This window comes from Aspergillus vadensis (genome assembly GCF_003184925.1).
Source record: "Aspergillus vadensis CBS 113365 unplaced genomic scaffold BO88scaffold_34, whole genome shotgun sequence".
NCBI classification, from domain to species: Eukaryota; Fungi; Ascomycota; class Eurotiomycetes; order Eurotiales; family Aspergillaceae; genus Aspergillus; species Aspergillus vadensis.
In genome coordinates, this window is record NW_020292072.1 from 85,083 (window position 1) to 103,753 (window position 18,671).

General features: G+C 38.8%; 4 protein-coding genes across 4 annotated transcripts; 1 reads left to right on the forward strand and 3 right to left on the reverse strand.

Moving 5' to 3' along the window:
* Positions 1-14,613: 14,613 nt before the first annotated feature.
* On the reverse strand, positions 14,614-15,585 carry BO88DRAFT_408813 (uncharacterized protein). The gene has a single exon (XM_025707809.1). It carries the CDS (start codon positions 15,364-15,366, stop codon positions 14,842-14,844), a length of 525 nt encoding a protein of 174 aa, XP_025557751.1. The 5' UTR covers positions 15,367-15,585; the 3' UTR covers positions 14,614-14,841.
* Positions 15,586-15,792: 207 nt separating this feature from the next.
* BO88DRAFT_190201 (uncharacterized protein) lies at positions 15,793-17,023 on the reverse strand. Its single transcript, XM_025701810.1, has one exon. It carries the CDS (start codon positions 16,628-16,630, stop codon positions 16,247-16,249), a length of 384 nt encoding a protein of 127 aa, XP_025557752.1. The 5' UTR covers positions 16,631-17,023; the 3' UTR covers positions 15,793-16,246.
* Positions 17,024-17,932, reverse strand: BO88DRAFT_190200 (uncharacterized protein). The gene has a single exon (XM_025701809.1). It carries the CDS (start codon positions 17,595-17,597, stop codon positions 17,418-17,420), a length of 180 nt encoding a protein of 59 aa, XP_025557753.1. The 5' UTR covers positions 17,598-17,932; the 3' UTR covers positions 17,024-17,417.
* On the forward strand, positions 17,929-18,632 carry BO88DRAFT_190206 (uncharacterized protein). Its single transcript, XM_025701811.1, has 2 exons — positions 17,929-18,019; positions 18,084-18,632. The coding sequence occupies exon 2, from the start codon at positions 18,111-18,113 to the stop codon at positions 18,588-18,590; it is 480 nt and encodes a 159-aa protein (XP_025557754.1). The 5' UTR covers positions 17,929-18,019; positions 18,084-18,110; the 3' UTR covers positions 18,591-18,632.
* Positions 18,633-18,671: the final 39 nt, after the last annotated feature.

The following is an 18,671-nucleotide window of genomic DNA, read 5'->3' on the forward strand; positions in this document are numbered from 1 at the left end:
TAAGCTACCAACGTCTCGCGTGATTCCCACCACGGGCTCCTCTCACTATGCTTGTGCATAATCATATACTTGTGAAGTATTCATTTAATTAATCGCACTTCGCCAGCTGGCAGCCGTAGTAAAGAGGAAAGGAAAGGGTAGAGGCTAGGCAACATGGAAAAAGCAGCTCCGACGACTTCACAGCAGATTGATCGTGGAGGGTGCATACAAGGGCTGAGACGGCATTCCATTTTCTGACGTGCGGTACTGCGAGCTCGTGCGCCTCATCCTGCTCGCGTCCCTGCACCAAAAATCGTCAACACATAAGACTACTTTGATCACACAAAGCATGCTTTTACTAGGGTAGTTCCGCGAACTTTCAATAAAGCAATACACCATGACCATATACCTGCTGCGGCCCTCACGTTCGGCTGGGGATTACACAGTCAATTTCTGATCATGAGTTAACCGTGCTCTCTGATAGCAGATCAGTAGACTGGAGACACATGTAGGAACCGGCTGTCTCATCACACATGTTAGTAAATAGCTTTGATTATCCGAACAATACTCAGAAGGGCTAGGGTTGCTGATTAAGATAGGACTGTACCAAGCTTTTTGCCGGCCCCGAAATTGCCTTCAGGGGGATCTGAGGGCTGAACCACGATGAGAATTACTGTCAAATAATGGTGCCATTATTTATTTCTCTCCAGAAGCCGTAATTTGGCCTGTAGAGATTCTTTCACTCTGGGTTTGCGCTGGATCGAATATTTCTGGACTTTCTCCGGGCACGTAAACGAAGATGACGAGCTACTCATTCTGATATTATTCTAATATTCATGTTTCTCTCTGAAAGTCCGGGCCCAGTAGTGTCTCTCGGACATAGGGAGCAAGAGTGAATAGCAACATGATCTAAGTAGGAGGACCGCGCTTGCAGAGACCCGCGCAAATTGCAAGATTCAAGTAGGTGTATTGCCCTATTCGGAAGACCTATAGCACTGCTAGGCTACAAGGCCAAGGAGGGGAGGCCAGGAAACACTTATATGCGGAGTATTCATTGTCCTGGGGGTATTCTCTATTAATTGATATCCCGTCAATATAATAATTTCCTATAACTTACCTACGTCGCCCACCACTCGACATGTCCCGTTGCCCAGGATTATTCAAATTCCATAAATCAATATTACTTTGTGAGATGGTATCAATGAGGAAAGAAGCCTTGAGCTACAGGCCAGGCAAGCCAGTTTCAGAGATCATAGACTAATAAACTATAGTATAGATCAGAGCAAATAAGACTAAATTAAGCAAATGACCCTGCTGGACAAGAAAATACCACACGCCGCTTTGATCTGCAGCAATACAGGTTGTCGCTAAACCTCGCCAAAACACGGGTTCGGCTGGGTTTTCATCTTTTGAACCTGCTGAAGTAAGAATAGATTGATTGATTGCCTGTTACTTAAGGAGTTATCTTTTACAAAGGCGGGATAGCACATATATATGTCTGGTCCCATCCCTGCTATAAGTTTCAGCCACCATGATACTCCACAGCCACCGTGATTTTCGACACCATGGGCGGGTTGGGACCCCCGAAACCCAGCCTGGGTAACTCGTGGGCGGGCTCAAAAGATGAAAACTCAACCTAACCCACGTTTTGGCGAGGTTTTCCCTTGCCTACTAAGGAGTCAGTGCTCCAACAGAAGGCAAACAAATACAGAAATACCCAATATCAGCTATTTCTTGTGACCCTTAGATACTGTACACACGGGGTCCGCTGGATGCAGAAGAAATCATCAATTGGATCACGGATATAGACTGCTTCAAACAAAACTCAGCTATACTGAGTAATCCCTAATTAATAATCTATGTTCATCTCGTAGCATGCGCCTCGTTGTCCCGATATGACGCCTTCTATTCCACGACTTCTTCTTCCCCTTCTTCTTCCCCTTCTTCTTCCCCTTGTATGAAACCACTCTAACATGCTGTATCTGCGATGGGGAGATGACTTGTCGGAACAGCTCAGTCTGCCCCATCCCAAGAATTACAATCATGCTGACCACTGCCTTGGTGAGGACCACGTCCTCTATATACTCAGAGACTTCCAGGAGGATTAGAATATCCTTATAGTTAAAAAAAAAGACCTGCAAGTAACAGCCAGGCACATCCATCACTTACATACTATCCCGCATAGGATACCAGGCGACCGGACCAGCCAGGAAGAGACTGATCAAGAGCAGCACATAAACAAAGCAGACTATCAATAATAATAAGTTACTAAGAATACCTTCCATGAAGCAAATTATCCAGCAGGTATGAATACCTGTACCAGTAAAAAAAGATAATCAGTACATTCCAGGACAAGAAGATAAACTAATATACTAGATTATAATTAAGAAGCTTCTCTGTATAAAAGGACCGTAGGCCTAGCCAGGCCTTGATTATATTATATTAATATATAAATTCTACTTACTGAATACTGCACATGGTATATTTATATCTATTATACTGCGCCACGATGCTGTCCTTAAAACAGACAGTCTAGTTTACTTTTTAAGATATAGATATTATCTATCTATTATAAAGCTATAGCTAGAAGTAGTATTTTTTATAATAATACTCTGATAACTCTGCTATTATAATTATTATATAATAATACCAAAATGCTTTCTTATCTTTATTAGTCTTGTTTACAGAGTAGATCTAATCCTTGTAAGTTCTATATCTTAAAATCTTAATCTAGTAGTATTATTACTAATTTTTATAACTAACAGAGTTGTCTGCCTTCTGATCTGTAATTAATATCATACTTTCCAGATCTATATATTGCTAGTAAATAGATACTTTCATGGGCCAAGAGCTGATCTCACATGGTGTATATAGCTTGAGTAGCGCGTGTTTATTTAATAAACTATGATATTCTGTACAGAGAGGCAATCTTGTCTTCACAGCCAGCCAGGCTAATAACTAACCTAATGTAAACCACGATCGCGCGGCTTATACGGTCGAGCGGTCTATCTACTAATACTATATAAAAGCTACTTTTTTGATTTAAAATATCTCAGCCACTTAGAGAGTAAAGCACTTTATTCTGAGAACATAGACTATAGACATAACCAATTTTATATTATTATTTTTCTAGCATATTTATAACCATCAATAATGGCTGGTCATATAAAATACCCATATTTTACGTGTATTTTTACATAGTGCATATATTCAATATGAAATATATCTATCAAACCTTTTTGAGTAAGTTTCAAGTCTATCTTTAATCAGTAATCAATATGCGGAGTTATATCCTCCCAAGAGATGTGATTAGTGAGATATAACACTTCTCAACGAGTATATAGTTTGTGTGGTACTACAAGATGGGCCGCGCGATCGTGGTTTACGTTACAAGCCTTTCGCTTACTCGGCACGGGACAAGCCACGACATCAGCAACTGGGAAACACGGTTCAGTACGTGGAGGGTCTTACCTTACGTAAGAAGTTCCTCAAGTACTAAGAAAGTATGGGATTTCGAAAATAGCACATATTCCCAAGCGGAAGAAACAGTTGGGATATAGTCATATATTAAATAACTAACCATTGCTCGTGCGGCTTGTACAGCTGTTATATAATATATTTTTTGGTAGGTATAAAGATTGCTGTTTTTTTAAATATATAATAATTCTTGTTCTCCAAATTAACTCTCCCCCCACCAACTATATACTGGATGTAACTATTGGAAACTACTGTTATCTGGCAATTCATGCTGAAGCAAAAGATTTTAGTCTTATAAAATATTATTAATATCCTGTATAACTTATAATAAGTTCAGTAGAAACAAAACCACTAGCTATTAGCTATATAATATAATTTTTATTAATACAAATCTAGACCTAGCTTAATGTCTCTTTCTAGCTTTATAATTATTATACCAGATAATAGGATATTATTTAAGCTTCTTTTTTATTAGAGAATTATCTTGTTCTTTTCAGTCTTGAGGAATGTAAGGAGACGCTCAAAAAGAATTATAAGTTTTTATTTATTTTTTTTTTAGTATAGTATAATGCTGCTTTTCTATACTTGTCTTTGTATAGTTCAAAGATACACTCTGACCTCGAGAACATATAAAATAAATAAATCAGTATTCCAGTATATTATTAATCTTTAGCTAAGTCTAAGCTAAGTTATATAAAATAAATAAATCTTTCTTCTCTTTCTGCAATATATTATGCATGCAGTATTTCGCTGATTTAGAGTTAATCTGCTATGAATCAGTTTAGTATATGGGGCCTCAGTTGCCGGGTATAATTATTAAAGTTAGATATTTTCTGTCATCGCTATTAATATATAGACCGGGAAGGATAGTCAAGATTAAAATAAAATTATCAGAAATTATATCTTCTAGATATATCTTAGACCAGCATGAATGTGTTCTTTTCTATATATATAAAAATCAATATTCAAATAATATGGGTGTAGAGCTTTGTATTTATTATATAGCATATACTTATCTAAGTTGCTGTGCAACAGGCGGGCTGTTCCTGCTAAATTACAGTTGATTTATATAATACCTCTTGCAAGTCCACCAGAAACACCATTAATGTATAAGGTATAATTTGCTGGCTAATAATAATAGATAATTGCTATTACTTACAGTGAGGTATCAGTTTGTATATATGACTATCTAAGATATAAGATTCCCTGGCAGCAGACAAGGGCTGCAAGAGTTAGTTACCTGTAATTAAGAATATTTAATAAGCTATCTAGTAATATAAATTATTTTATTTAATAAATTTATATATGAGCTGCCAGTCTTCCAGCTTTTCTCTAGACTTATGACTTGCTTTAAATAACTGGTATATATCTTCGAGCACCGTTATTCATTTATTACAGGAAAAATTAATTATTAGCAGAACTTTCTGGGCTTAATATCTTATAGAATAATTATCTATATAGTGAAATATGGAGTGCTATTTCAAGCAGTCTCTGCACAAGTAGTAGTGATAAAAATCTAAAGATTTATTATATTATTTTATTAATACAGAGAAGAGAGGCGAGGAGCTCTGATAATTATAAGATTATATTAAAATAAACTAGCTTTGTAAACTGAATGTAATTTTATATAGAAAACCATGTTAGCTACTATGAATAGTTATCCTGGAGTTTTCTAGACAATAGAAAGTCTTGACTAGAAATATTCAAAAATATAAATATCCTTGATAGCTGACTTGTCTTTAAAGTAATTATTCTTATATATAGTATATTCTACATACACAGTGCTCATGATTCTATATTTATCTAATAAAGAAATACTGATTTCCTCTAGTACTGATGTAACTTAAGATAGGGAAAAGCTGTTAAGGAAAAGATCTTAATATTTATATTATATATACTAATATTGTATATATTGGTCACTCTACTTTCCAAGTGCTGAATGAAAGATTGGATAGTAGTTTTTTATATTACCTGCTACTAATTCCTGATTAAGAGCTGTTTTAAGATTTGATCCGATGTATTCTAAATGGTTTTAGGGCAAGAAGAATGCCATGAAACATCTAGAGAATATTACAGATATATATATAAGAGAATAATTATTATATAAATATTAGTAACCATCTAATCCATTGCCCATGACGGACAGGGAAATTACTGGGTTAGTCACCAGGCTAGTAAAGATCAGATAGCTGTCTACTGCTCAGTTGGTTGCCTTACCACCAGACATTAACTAAATCCAGACTGCATTCTGTGGCCTTGACCCCGCACGGTGGATGGTTTCCATTAAGATCTAGACTAAAGCTAGTAATGGACATCCTTGGCTTCTGTTACCAAGCAGCTGTCAGGAACGGCTATTAGATACTTTTAATATTAGTCTAGCTGGATTAATCAGCCTAATCAGGGATGTAGTGGTAAAAATGTTACTATTTTATATATAACAAGACTTGTAAATTTTACTAAAGCCCATGATAATTATTACAGATTCTAAAAGGGGTTTTCTACTCTCATGCTCCTGGAAATCCATGCTGGTTTGAAAATTAAGTATTCAGAGTATACCGCTGTAAATCATATATCACTGTGAAATATTATGGATAGGAGGATCATGGATTAGATATATTAAAGAATATAAAATAATCTAGACTGTGCTTTTATTATTACCCGCGGGTAAGAAAATAATCAGGCTTCTTTAAGAATCTTAAATTAGATATTAAGTATTCTTTATTAGCAGCTCCAGGAGATCTATAAAATAAATAATTAATATATAGTATAACACCTCGCTGCAGATACTAATATTTGAATATCTACTCTTATTGGCTGGTAGAAGTTGCCATCGTGCAGTTATATATAACAGATGTGTAAGGGGCCTTGTATAAATTTTTTATAGTAAATAACAGTAGTATTAGCAGCTCTGCTAAGATACTATCTGTAAATGTAATCCTTCTTACTAAATCATGCCCGCTAGTATATTTCTGGTAATATATTATGATCCCTTTCCTAGCTCTTTTTATATAATAACTAATATTTTATTTAGGATTCTAATATTTACTCCTGTATATTACACTGCTTTAACAGATATATAAAAGAATCCTAGGACGTTTTTTTGCCTTCGGCTATGCCCAAACTTGCTGATCTATAATATATTAAATGTGTAAGTTGCTAGGCCTATGTGAATTTATTTTGACACTTGTTTTATGATATAAACGATAATCAGTTTTAGAAATTAGCGTTAGGAGGTGTTCAAGAGAACTGGAAAATAATAAATAACTATTTTAAATACTTAGCTAAATTACCAGGCAGGGATAATAAGAGACTATTTAAATATAGAAATTCTCTTACGAGAATTTTGACAGTTAAACAGATACTGCAGGACTAAATATAATAAATAAATTCTGATTTAATAGATAACTTACTTGGTGGCTTAAATTCTTTTTGTTGTGTTATATAAGGATATCAACAATTACACAGCTTTTATATAGAATTTTGACTAGTTCTGCACTTTGGCAAGTGGAAGAGCTTAATATTCTTATATTAAAAGAATTATATAAAATCCTTTTAGTAATCTTTTTGAACCTACTTTCAGCCTATATCATGCGCTGACTGGTATACTATACATATCTATATCTGTTCTTGATACTAATTAAAGCAATCAGAGGCTCCAGGAATTCCTGATTTATATAATAAATACTGCAGGAGGGAGTATATATTTTAGAATTTAATAAGAGAGTATATATATTAAAATTAATAATTTAATAAACAGAGAAAACTGCTAATATAGGATTTTTTATTTATAAATAATCTTTCTTTCTATAATAAACCTCCATGCCTGCGCAAGGATTACTCAGTGTGGGCTTAATGATCCTGTAAGCTTGGCTTATGTTATACTTCTATGAGACAATGATTATACAGATAAGATACTCTAGATAAATATCCAGCCTGCTTACTTCTAGTATAAGAATGGTTCTTAACTGCTGAAAGATAGCTAATAAGTTTCTTTGAAGTAAGAAAGTATATTATAGTTTTTTATAAAATAATAATAAGACCCCCTGATAAGTAGAAACTTAGTATATACTTAAAAATTAAAGTATCTGGGAGCTCTGATCCTTGACCTGATAATTATTAAAAGTTAGTATTATTTAGAGATAAGCCTGACTCTATCTTTTTAATCAGACAGAAAATACTTGTTTCCCTGTTTTAGCCATTTTCTGAAAGGCTGCATGGGCATTCTTACTAGATTTTATAATTATCAAGATACACCAGATTTATCATGTTAAGTAAATTAAGCATTATAATGTGATTACCAAAAGTAAATACTGGTAAAGGTGTATATAATACCCTGGAATAACTTATAATATAGATAAAAGTAAGTTTATATAGATTACTATGAAATTATTACAGAATTCTCTTTATAAATAGTTCTATTATCATTCTACTGACCAAAGCATTAAAATAGTTTATTTTTATCAAGAAATAGCGCAATTGTTGAACTCTATGTAATAAGAAATAGAAAATCAAAGCTAAAATAATTATTAGCTACCACAGATAATTCTTTATAATTAGATTAATAACTAATCTATTTTTCTTTATTTTTATAATATTCTTTTAAATAAGGGGATCCTGTAAGGAAAATCTATTTAAATATTATCTTACTAATTTACTGTCTGGGATTTAATCTAGTATATAAAAGAAATTTCAGTTATTTTCTGGTTCTCTCAGGTACTTTGTTACTCTAATTTCCTGGATTTATTATTTTAAATTTATCAAAAGCACATGTTAATCTTGATATTAAATAAACCAAGTAAGTTAGTGCGCAGTACATCCATATACATATTAATAAAGTCTAAACATAGTAGACTGTAAAGAAAGACTCTGTAATTTATTTAATATATTCCTGCCAAAACAGTGTACCATACACGAGTGGGTAATAGCATTTTAATAAGATATTAATAAATACTTTAGGAAAAGAATAGCTAAGAAATCCTATATACTATTAAATATATACTGGCAGGCTGAGAATGCATGACTTGATAATAAGAATAATATTTATAAATACTATTTCAGCAGGACAGCTGTGCCGCTGCTAGCTATTACAATAGAACTGTGTAAGAGTCCCTGGACATCCCCTGAAGGTAATTATATAGCGGTAATTTCTATTAACTAATAAAGACAGACACCTGCTAGTACCTGCAGCAAGCTATCACGCTGCATATGACTATTAATTCTGTAAATGTGCTGGAGCTGTCAGCTGGGAATATTCAATATCTAAGTTAAAGTTTTTGGAGAATACTGGCTGCTGTCCTATTTCACTAAGTATTACTTGGGCCACAGGAGAATACTAAGAATAAAGAATCTACTAATTAATAAATATTTATCTTTTACCCGGCTGGGGTTTAGAGGAGCATGACAGCATATATTTATTTATTATAATTTATAGTAACTGTTGAGAGGCTTAGCAATATCTATAAGGCCCGCTAGCATATAAAACAGTCATCAACCTACTATAATATCACGGTTGTGCAGATTAATCAGGCCAGGATTATGTCAAAAGTATCTTTCCGCTGTTTCTAGCAGCAACCGGGTAACCAAAGCTAAGAATAACTATTAATAGATTTAGGCCTAGATATTAATTAAAATCATCCGCCGTGCGCGGTATGTAATTGTGTCTGGATTTAGATTAATATCCGATCTTTCATGGAAGCAAGGTAATTAACTAAATAATAGACAGCTATCTAATCTTTACTGAAATAATAATTAATACAGTAATCTCCTTATCTGCTATATACAGCTGGAATTGAATTACTACTAATATTTTATTATATACTTAACAGCTTGAAGATGCTCAGACTCTCAATATACTAATTAAATATTAGCATGTCTGTGAGTTATTATAACACAATTACTCAGACTCTGTAAGGGCTGGATAATAATTTTAAATCTATATATAGCTACACTTTACTGTCTTAACTCCGCACGGGCATACTCTGACTAGAGGCCAGGCCTAATTTTACTACTACTATATAATATTATTAGTTTCAATTACCTAATTACTGTCAGTAATAGCTAGCAGCGCCACAGCAGTCCTGCTAAAATAAAATTTCTAGATATTATTTTCTAGTCAAGTCACCTCAGCCTGTAAGTACTAAGATTAATAATATACTTATAATATTTAAGCTGTCTTTACTTGAATAATCTTTTAATTATTTATTTAAGATTCTCTTGCCCACTCATGCCTTTACACCACTTGGGCGGATATATAATAATAATAAATATCTTAAAATATCTTATTACAGTTCGCTATGCTCAAACTCTATTAATATATATCCATGTACTGGCGTACTGATTTGCTAGATATATGCAGTGCTAACTAGGGTATACAGTCTGAGACTCTTAAAAGACAAAATCACAGTAGCACTATAAATATTCTAAGAAAACTAGAAATTAATAGGTATTCTTTCTAGTCACTTTATTTATTCTAAGATAAAAAAATAATAATATAATACTTAAATAGTAGGATTCTTCTTACAGGCTTTTCTTTACTTGAAAGGATTATATTATAAAACTAAGAAGAGATAATTATATCTTTAATTAAGCTATAAATTATTACTAGATAACTAATACTTGTTTTTATTTCTTATTTTTATGGTCTCTAGTTATGCACGGTTTAACAATCACACCGTCTATATTTATGAATAGGAGTTAATGGCTAGTGGAAGAGATAGATAAATATTTATAAAGAAAATCCTAATATATCCTCTTTTTTATTATCACGGCCTAGCTATTACAGTCTAATTTCATTATATATACAGACCAATGCTGTTAAATAATTTAGGAGAATGTGATTATGGAGCAACTTCAGTAATAGTTCAGAATAAATAATATATTAATGGACTGGCCTGAAGACGGGCCATAAAACTTTTCAAAGTAGCAGAAGTTCCCGCCTTTAATAATAACTGAATTAATAATTATCAGGCCCGCACCGGATGGCAATAGACTGAAATAATACTAATAAAGGGGCTAGATTAAATTATACCGCTTATTACTGTCACAGTCCAAGGTGGATAGAGACTGATAGAAATATTAGATAATACTTTATATTAATATTGAGATTTGATATACTTGTTTTACTAAACCAGAAAAAAAGTATTTTGCCTTAGTAGCTGTTCTATATAGTAGAAAGATTATATTCTCTCATATATTCTAGCAGTTGTACTGAGGAGCTTTATAGAAATATTAAGAGATTAGAATTAAATAATTCAGCTTAGCTTAACTGGGTGTCTCCCGGATCTGATCTCTGATCTCAGGATTTGGACCCAATTGGATTATGCTGCGGCCATGCGCAAGTCACGGTGGATATAGTTATCTTAGCCAGTAGTTAATTCTCTTATATAAGCTTCTACTTTTCCCATCATGATTCTAGACTAGAGGAAGTTATATGCCAGCTAATAAAATACTTTCTAAAATATCACCAGATAATTTTATTTTAGATCAGTAATAGTTGAATACAAGAACCGTAACAGGGGCACTATTAAGCTTAGTCTATAGACTATCTTCTTTTATTAGTCCGTGCAATGTTCTTTGCCATTCTTCAGGTCAAGAGTCTGTATAATGCTGAAGAGCTGTATTCTCCTCTGCCAGATAATATACTACCCGGTGGGGATAGAGGCCACATTTCTTGGATTATAATACAGAGAACCTGCAGTTTACAGACTGTTCTATGATTAGAACTTGGATTTGGATTTATTTGTAGTACATGAATGTTTCCAGCCCTGTGTGGACTTACCTATGGAACCATGCATCTCCAGGTCAGGACCAGGGTGCTTACTGTAAATCTGGAATGAACTATGTTCTCAATAACCTGTACAGAATAGACAAGCCCTGGACGAGCGCAGACTACCAGATTGCTGTCAGATAAATGCATACTGGGAAACTTCCTAAAGACCGGAAATCCGAATGGTGATGGTTTGGTGCAATAGCTGGTAATTAATAAGACAGAAATTACTCAGCAGCTCGGAGACAGATGGGGCTCTATACTAATCAGTAGTAAAGATTAGATAGAGTTAATTATATCATGGCTTAATACCCAGCCTCTCTGGTAGGCTGATCTTTGTGCTTCAAGGCTAGAGTTTAGAGAGTATGCAGTAGCGGCTCTAGTCTTTCAGACTATTTATTTGCCTCCTTTCTTTCTTTCTTTTTTTCTTATTCTTTTGAATTGCTTTCCTTTTAATGCTCAAACTTCTTTGGTTGAATTTGTTTTTTAATGATGGGGGACCACCAGTTGGCGCCTTAATTATTAGCACTATTAGAATCTGATCTCTAAGCACTGCACGGTTGTTCCAGATAATGGGCTGGGACTGCACAGCGGACAGCCTTCCTGCCGAGTCTGGACCGCAATAAGGTTCTTGTAGGCTTGGTCTAGCTCCTGTTGCCAGGCAGGAATGATTGATGGCTAGAAAGAATAATATAGTAAGCAAGAAACACAGTAAATCATAAATTTAATCTCAGTAATTATCCGGTCAAACCGTAGAGAATAATACATGCCAGAAATCCCGAGGGGATTCACTCAGAGAATTACCTATTCATTCCCAATGTAGTACTTGCACAACAACACTGGGTTACTACTTCTTCGACTTCATCTCTTCCGTCAAGGCCTGGAAATGACTGATCAATGGCCTTATCTCTGAAGGGTTAGGAGGCGAGGATCGTGGCTAGCATCCAATCTATTAAGTATCCTGACCAGAATATGGCATTACAGTGTTTTCAGCGTCTTTCTTATTGTTCCTGTCCTCTAGAAACACTGCATACACTTCTAAGCTATGTCGCGCGCGTGTCTTTGGGGCTCGGGGCTTGTATATCCATCAAAAGAAACAACAATAAACCCTCTGGTGGATGTTTGCCATCAATGTCAATCCACAGTCAACGTTCAAACACTTTATCTGTCAGCCAACTCATTTACCATGGCCCTAGCCTACTTAGTAGTCGAACATTCCACGTGGTCTATCACTTACGTCGTAAGATAGCAATATATGCTACTATAGCATCTGACATCCGGGTTTGGCACATTCTGCCGCTACACACACACACAATTCATTAACGCCCGGCGGCTCAGCCGAAAGGGCAACTATCACTAAACTATCAACACAAATTCTAATATACATCTGCGGTATCTCCTTCGAGCCCATACATAGATCCTTTCAGTATATGTCCTCTCAGCTGTCAATATCATAGGAATCCCTGTGGGTTAATAAATTTATTAATAGACTGGCTTAAAAGTGCTTTTTTAAGTGTTCAATATCCTATCCTCGGCAGTTAAAGCGCGTCTACCATCTGTGGCACAGGGTGGTTGGTGTGGGTTAATTAGGAAAAGAATGTCAATATCTTGGTTAACATGGTTAGATAGTGTCAAGTCGGCCCGTAACAATGGTAAATTATATTAAGGCTCGTACTGCCTCCAAGTTCAGCATCCATTACTAATCATCAGAAGACAATTTCCCGTCCAGGCAGAGGGAGAGATTGCCCCGCTGAGTTCAAGTATATTATAGCAATAAGAAGCATTACATAGTCCACTTCCGACACTAAAAGAGAAAATACTCCACGGTTTTTCTTACTTGTCCGCATGCACACTGGTCTGTCTGCGCGGCATTAATCCAGTAGAGATACCCATTTAATCTTGCCATACCGGTCCGGAGTTGAGCCAGCACGGTCGCTTCTTTCCACAATAATCTATTATACAGTTGTCGGGTATGCTTTCCTGGGAGTACAGCATCCACTCATTTAACATGTCTTTCTATATCCTCTGGCAAGGCTTTCGTGGCGACTGCTTGGGATCATGCGAGATTCAACGTTGTTGACTTCATTCTGGGAACCTGTGTTTGTGGGATAGCATCCTCGTGGGTTACAGCTCGGGCCTGCTCCTTAACTAGGCCCAGCAGTTTATTATCTTCGCTAATAGGGACCCAAAGTATCCTGATGTGGTTTCCTTTCCTCCGTAGTCTGTTCACCAGCTTGTACGTATGGCAGACGAACTCCTGGCCTGACTGTTGTCGAGGGTTCTGTAACGTGAGGGCTGCAGCTTTCAAGTACTGATTTGTATTCCTAAGCTAAGCAAGCCGGATAATAAATTGTAGAGGAGGCAGCATGTCTACCTACATAGACCCTCCACCTTGCGTCGCCTTCGATCCTTTTCCGCATCCTTCACGGGGCACAGCCGGTCCCGCAAGTCAATACCAGTTTGCACCTTAAGCCTACTTCCATAGCCGCCCTAAAGACTCCATCCTCGATGGCCATCTTCAGAATCCTATTCTCTCAGTAGACCGACACGCGCGTCCGTCCTCTCGAGCCATATAGAAAGGGTCGTAACTGCAGTCCGCCCACCCAGTCTTCCGTCGCTTCCATTATATGCTGCGCCCCACAGGTTGTCAAATCTGTTTCGCGCTACCTTGCAAGATCGCTCTAACAAGGCCGACCGTGTCTCGCAGGAGTTCGTCCAGTTGTGTCCTCTCTGTATCCCGAACAGCCAAGCAACACAGCGTTGTCCCTCCTACTAACCAAAGTACCTCGTCGTTCTCTGTGTGGGTTCAAGCATGCTGGGTCGTGCCGTGTCGTTCGCGTTTTTGATTTTGACTCTTGTCATTTCTGTATCCTGAGACCCAGCGATATCCTCCTTTCAGCAGAGCAGCCCGAGAGCACCCCAAGGGTGTCCTATCCCACGACCCTAGTGTCCACTGATTGTAGGATCGGTTTCGCAGTCGTGTGTCGGGTGGTTTTCAAAGCGTTCCCTTGTCGCCTGTGCGTGGGGTCAGGGCCCCTGACCCCTGAGCTCTCGCTCCAGCCGTGGCCCTAGCCAGCTGACAGTGCTGGCCGGTAGTGACTCTTCTTTGCTCTGCAAATGCCTTCCAGGCAAGGCATTCACAGGTTCCCAGCCGGCACCACGGGGAGGTGAGAGTCGTCGCCAGCTAAAGGGAACAACAGCTTTTCCGGAAAGTATGTTTTATGTACAAACTGTACAGTAAATTTCAGGTAACTATATTATATAGTCCCTGATACACATGTGCTTTGTCATGTGCTGTTCTCATACCGTCCGGTAATTTACTGGATATATAATCTATATAAGATAAAATATACCAGTCTTCCGATTTCTGTCTATAGCTTCGAGCTATGTCTTATCTATTTTTCTGTATATAGTCTGACTGTAGTTAGCCCGCCTATTCCCAGTCTCCTCCTGTCCCCTGCTTGAGCTACTGTCCTACCAATACCGCCAGCCCGCACCCTGACAGCATCCATCCTTCAATATATCTATCTATGTATCAATCCCATAAACCCCCAAATCCTCCTCCATTTTCACCAAAGCAAACACTGCACTCTCCCTCCCCCCGAACACCCTCAACTTCCTCACCCCCCTGAACTCCAGGCCGCTCTTTTCCAACACCCTCCGACTACGCATATTCCCCGGCGCACAAAACCCAAACACCCCCTGCACATTCCACTTGCGTTGCACGTACTCAATGACCGCCTTCGCTGCCTCAGTCGCGTATTTTCGCCCTTGGTGTCTGGAAGAATAGCAAATCCATTGTCTGGTGCAGAGTAGCGATTTGGTGGGTCACCTTGCATGAGGCTTATGGTGCCAATCGGAAGGGTGTTTTCATGACGTGGATTGGATATAGGCCTGAAGTTGAAGAGGAGGAGGCCGAATCCTTTGCAGGTGTATTGGGGAATGATCCGGGTCTGAATGAAGGTCTGGACGGAATGGCTGTCTGTGATGGAGGTTTTGCCGTTGGTGGCGATGAAGTCGGGTGTGTTCCAGAGGTGAGCGAGGAAGGCGCTGTGAGATGGGCTGGTCGGGTCGAAGTAGGTGATGTTAAGGCGGGCGGTTAAGATAGAGAAGTTAGTTGGCGGGTTGGAGGTACTGGTCATCATGGCAGTAAATGCGATGGTCCAGTTTGTATAGCAAATGGCCGAGGTGAGGTTCCATATATATAGGAAGCTTCTAGACTCATGGTGTTATCAGCAGTAGGTTGTTCAAGGATACTAAAAAGGATGTTGGATTGATCAGTAGATGAGTCAATCAGGATGGTAAGTTGTACGGTTAGCAGCGGACCTGGAGTAACCCGTTCTCATCGTATGATAAGGTCTGACGATTACCGCGGATAAGCCAGATATCGGTAGAATCTAGAAAACCACCAATGCCATTATTGTGGTCTGCGGATGCTTACAAATAATTTGGAGTAATCGATTCTAGACAGCCGAATCCCCCGGTCGATGATATGAGATCCCCCCAGAGCCGCCTTCAGCACCAACGCCACCTCACCAATTGTGGAGAAAATCTTCAAATATAAGTTAACAGTAATGTAATATCGCCGGTACTACTCAATCCGAACCAATGTCTTGCTTATTTTGACCGTCCGATACTGCTAATCCCACGCGTTATACACCGCTTAACCAGCGGTGTAGAGAACTCCTCCGGGCAGTACAGTACCCGTATTTAATATCTACTCAATCACCCCTAGAATAGTCAGGACATCACTGACAGTATAGTCGTTAATAAGCGTAACTTTATAAACTAACTGTTCCTGTAGTTCCAGCTGCAGTGTAATGAATAGGATAAGTAGATAATCCAAAGTCTGGTTTATATCTTCTAGCAGTGTTACTGTTCACCCGAGTGTCTTGCGGCGGTACGGTCCAGAATTTATCTTGGAATATATGAAAGGCTGATGAATATCTTGGCAGACCAGTATATCTCAGCTATTTCAAGATTGATTTCTCTGCTATAGTAGTGATAGAATGGTCCAGGTCAGCTCTAGCCCAGTGTAATAATACCAGAGTATAGTAATCGGATAGTAGTTGATAATGTCTGGTAAACATGACGCGTCGCAGACAATGGTATAGAGAAGAATTGGATGATAGTAGTGATGATGAATTCTAGGAGGACAGGAACCAGCTGTTTCCAGAAAGCCGTGACGCCGCGATCAGGAAGGCCATACTGTTGTGTATTGCTATTGTTGTAGCTGAACCCGATAATTGATACAAATGTGGCACCGCTCATGATTGCAGCCATGGCGAATTGTGGTAGTAGGAAAAACTCCACGTCCGGGAGTAATGGATTGACGACTCTCGACCATTCTTCAGATCTCCTGATGTTGTCCACCTCGACATGGACGACACTGCCGGACGGCAGTGACATTGCATGGTCGTCGTCATTCACCGATAGCTTTGATAGATCCTTCTGGGTGACCCAGGTCTAATGACCGTTTTCGCAATGTTCAGTAGCTTTGGCGATTGGCCTTGGCGAGGCATCGTATTAATCCAGGAATCAGCTGTCTTAGGAGGGCTGCTGCGACCGTAGTCTGGCCATAATATGGATGACGCCGCAGAACTAAACGCACAAATTACGTGCCAGTGATTGATCCATGTGACGCTCGGGGCGCTTCGCTGACGCAACGGCGCATGGTTTTCAATTGACGCCGAATCAATGCGGCACCTTTGCGGTGCACATTGTGCCGATCGTGTCGGTGTCTCGACGTGTCCGCCGGAAATGTTGAAAGCAGTCATAGCACCTCCCTGTTGAACTGTCTTGGTTCGGCAGCTAGGTCGCTGCTTTCAGAGACACTCCTGCGGCTACTAATATCGGTTCAATTATAGGACTGTATACTGACTGCATCTAGTGTCAGCGGCAGCGCGACTATGGCCTGCTCTCATGGCACTGCTGGGATCCTGCTTTGACTTGGAGGCACGCCATCGTCTTCAAGTTCTGCGATGAAGGGTCACGGTGGTCAAAGTTGGGATCACTCTCATTGGCAAAGTTGACCACGGAAGTCCTAAGTACTGCGGGCTCTTACCCACCCCCCTGCTAGCCATGACATTAATACCCCGGATGTCTGACTGGAATTGCTTTTGTTGGGTGGTATTGTAGCGGGCTGGAGAGGGCTGGCCAAATACTCAATATGTCCTATGGACCTGTGATTTTCTCGCTAGCACAAGAGCCTGCTCAGCACACTGACAATGCCACGATGGGAGCAGGCAAACGGAGTACGTTGTGGACTGCATTTTTGATGAGCGTGATCCTCTACGATCGGCTGCAGGCTGTTTAGTTTTCCTAGGATCTCCTGTGGCGATGGTTGCTCTCGGGTTTCCTTAGCTAAAGTGATCATGCTATTCAAAAAAGGCTTCCAAAGATTGGGCTGGTAGATTGGCGCGTTTGGTGTTGTCAAACTCCAGCAGTGCTGTAGCCTCGGTTATGATTTGAGTGGCATGCTCGAGGTGGTTCAGGGGCTGGATCCCCAACACTGGCCAAGTATTCCTACCAACCATGACTTCCTGGATATTGGGTTGTAGCCAAAGGCCAAGTTAATGTATTGAACCAGGATTGAGGTCATTCAAGCTCATTTTAAACGTGAAGTTTCAAAAATTCGCTCTGAGCTGAGAGTAGTTGTTTTTTGAGAATGAATGGGTCACGTGCGTGGCGGATAATTATAGTTCCATCCGATCATTTTGGGCACCAAAAGACGCCCCGCTCTCAAACCCGCCATCGACATTCTTGCTTCTTGGGCTTCGAAACCAGCCTGTTTGCTAGGTAAGATTCAGCAGTAGGATCAGTTTGGGCTTGGGATTCTCTAATGATAGCAATTAGTCTCCAGCTACCACTCGTATTTTCCTCGCACACGATGTCCCCAACAACGATAAACGAAGATGCATTTCTCAAGTTGAAGAACCTTTCGGCGTGGGTTTCCGACACGAAGGAATTCAAAAAGGAACAAGAAAATCTTTTCAGATGCGTGGATGAAGGCCGTCATGTCAAAGTTGCCCCTTTACTGGAAGATTTAGGGTTCGATAAGATCAAGGTGATTTGGCTCATCTCAGTTTCGGGAATACAACTAAGATGTCCACAGGGATATGGATACTCAATCTGGCGCGTTACGGGAAAAATATCACTCAAACCAACACCTCATTACAAGTCCCTATTCTTTCCTCTGTCTATCTCGTCTGGGTCTGATAGTGCAGCGGGAGAAGTTCAAGCCGCGGGCGAGGTGCTCACTCCGGGAATATATGTTCCATTCACTACCCTGATAACTCTTGACAGTCAATTAGATTGTCTAATTGTTTATCTACCGGAGACTGGTGTTCCATCCGCAGCTGGGAAGTGACGTGTGACGACTACATTTATTGCAGTCATGTATCTGCTTTGTTCTGAGGAGTCAGGTGAATGAGTCATTGTATTATGTAAA

Coding starts and splice junctions, on each gene's coding strand:
- BO88DRAFT_408813 (XM_025707809.1), bottom strand. CDS start 15,366: ATGATGACCAGTACCTCCAACCCGCCAACTAACTTCTCTATCTTAACC.
- BO88DRAFT_190201 (XM_025701810.1), bottom strand. CDS start 16,630: ATGTCACTGCCGTCCGGCAGTGTCGTCCATGTCGAGGTGGACAACATC.
- BO88DRAFT_190200 (XM_025701809.1), bottom strand. CDS start 17,597: ATGATCACTTTAGCTAAGGAAACCCGAGAGCAACCATCGCCACAGGAG.
- BO88DRAFT_190206 (XM_025701811.1), top strand. CDS start 18,111: ATGTCCCCAACAACGATAAACGAAGATGCATTTCTCAAGTTGAAGAAC.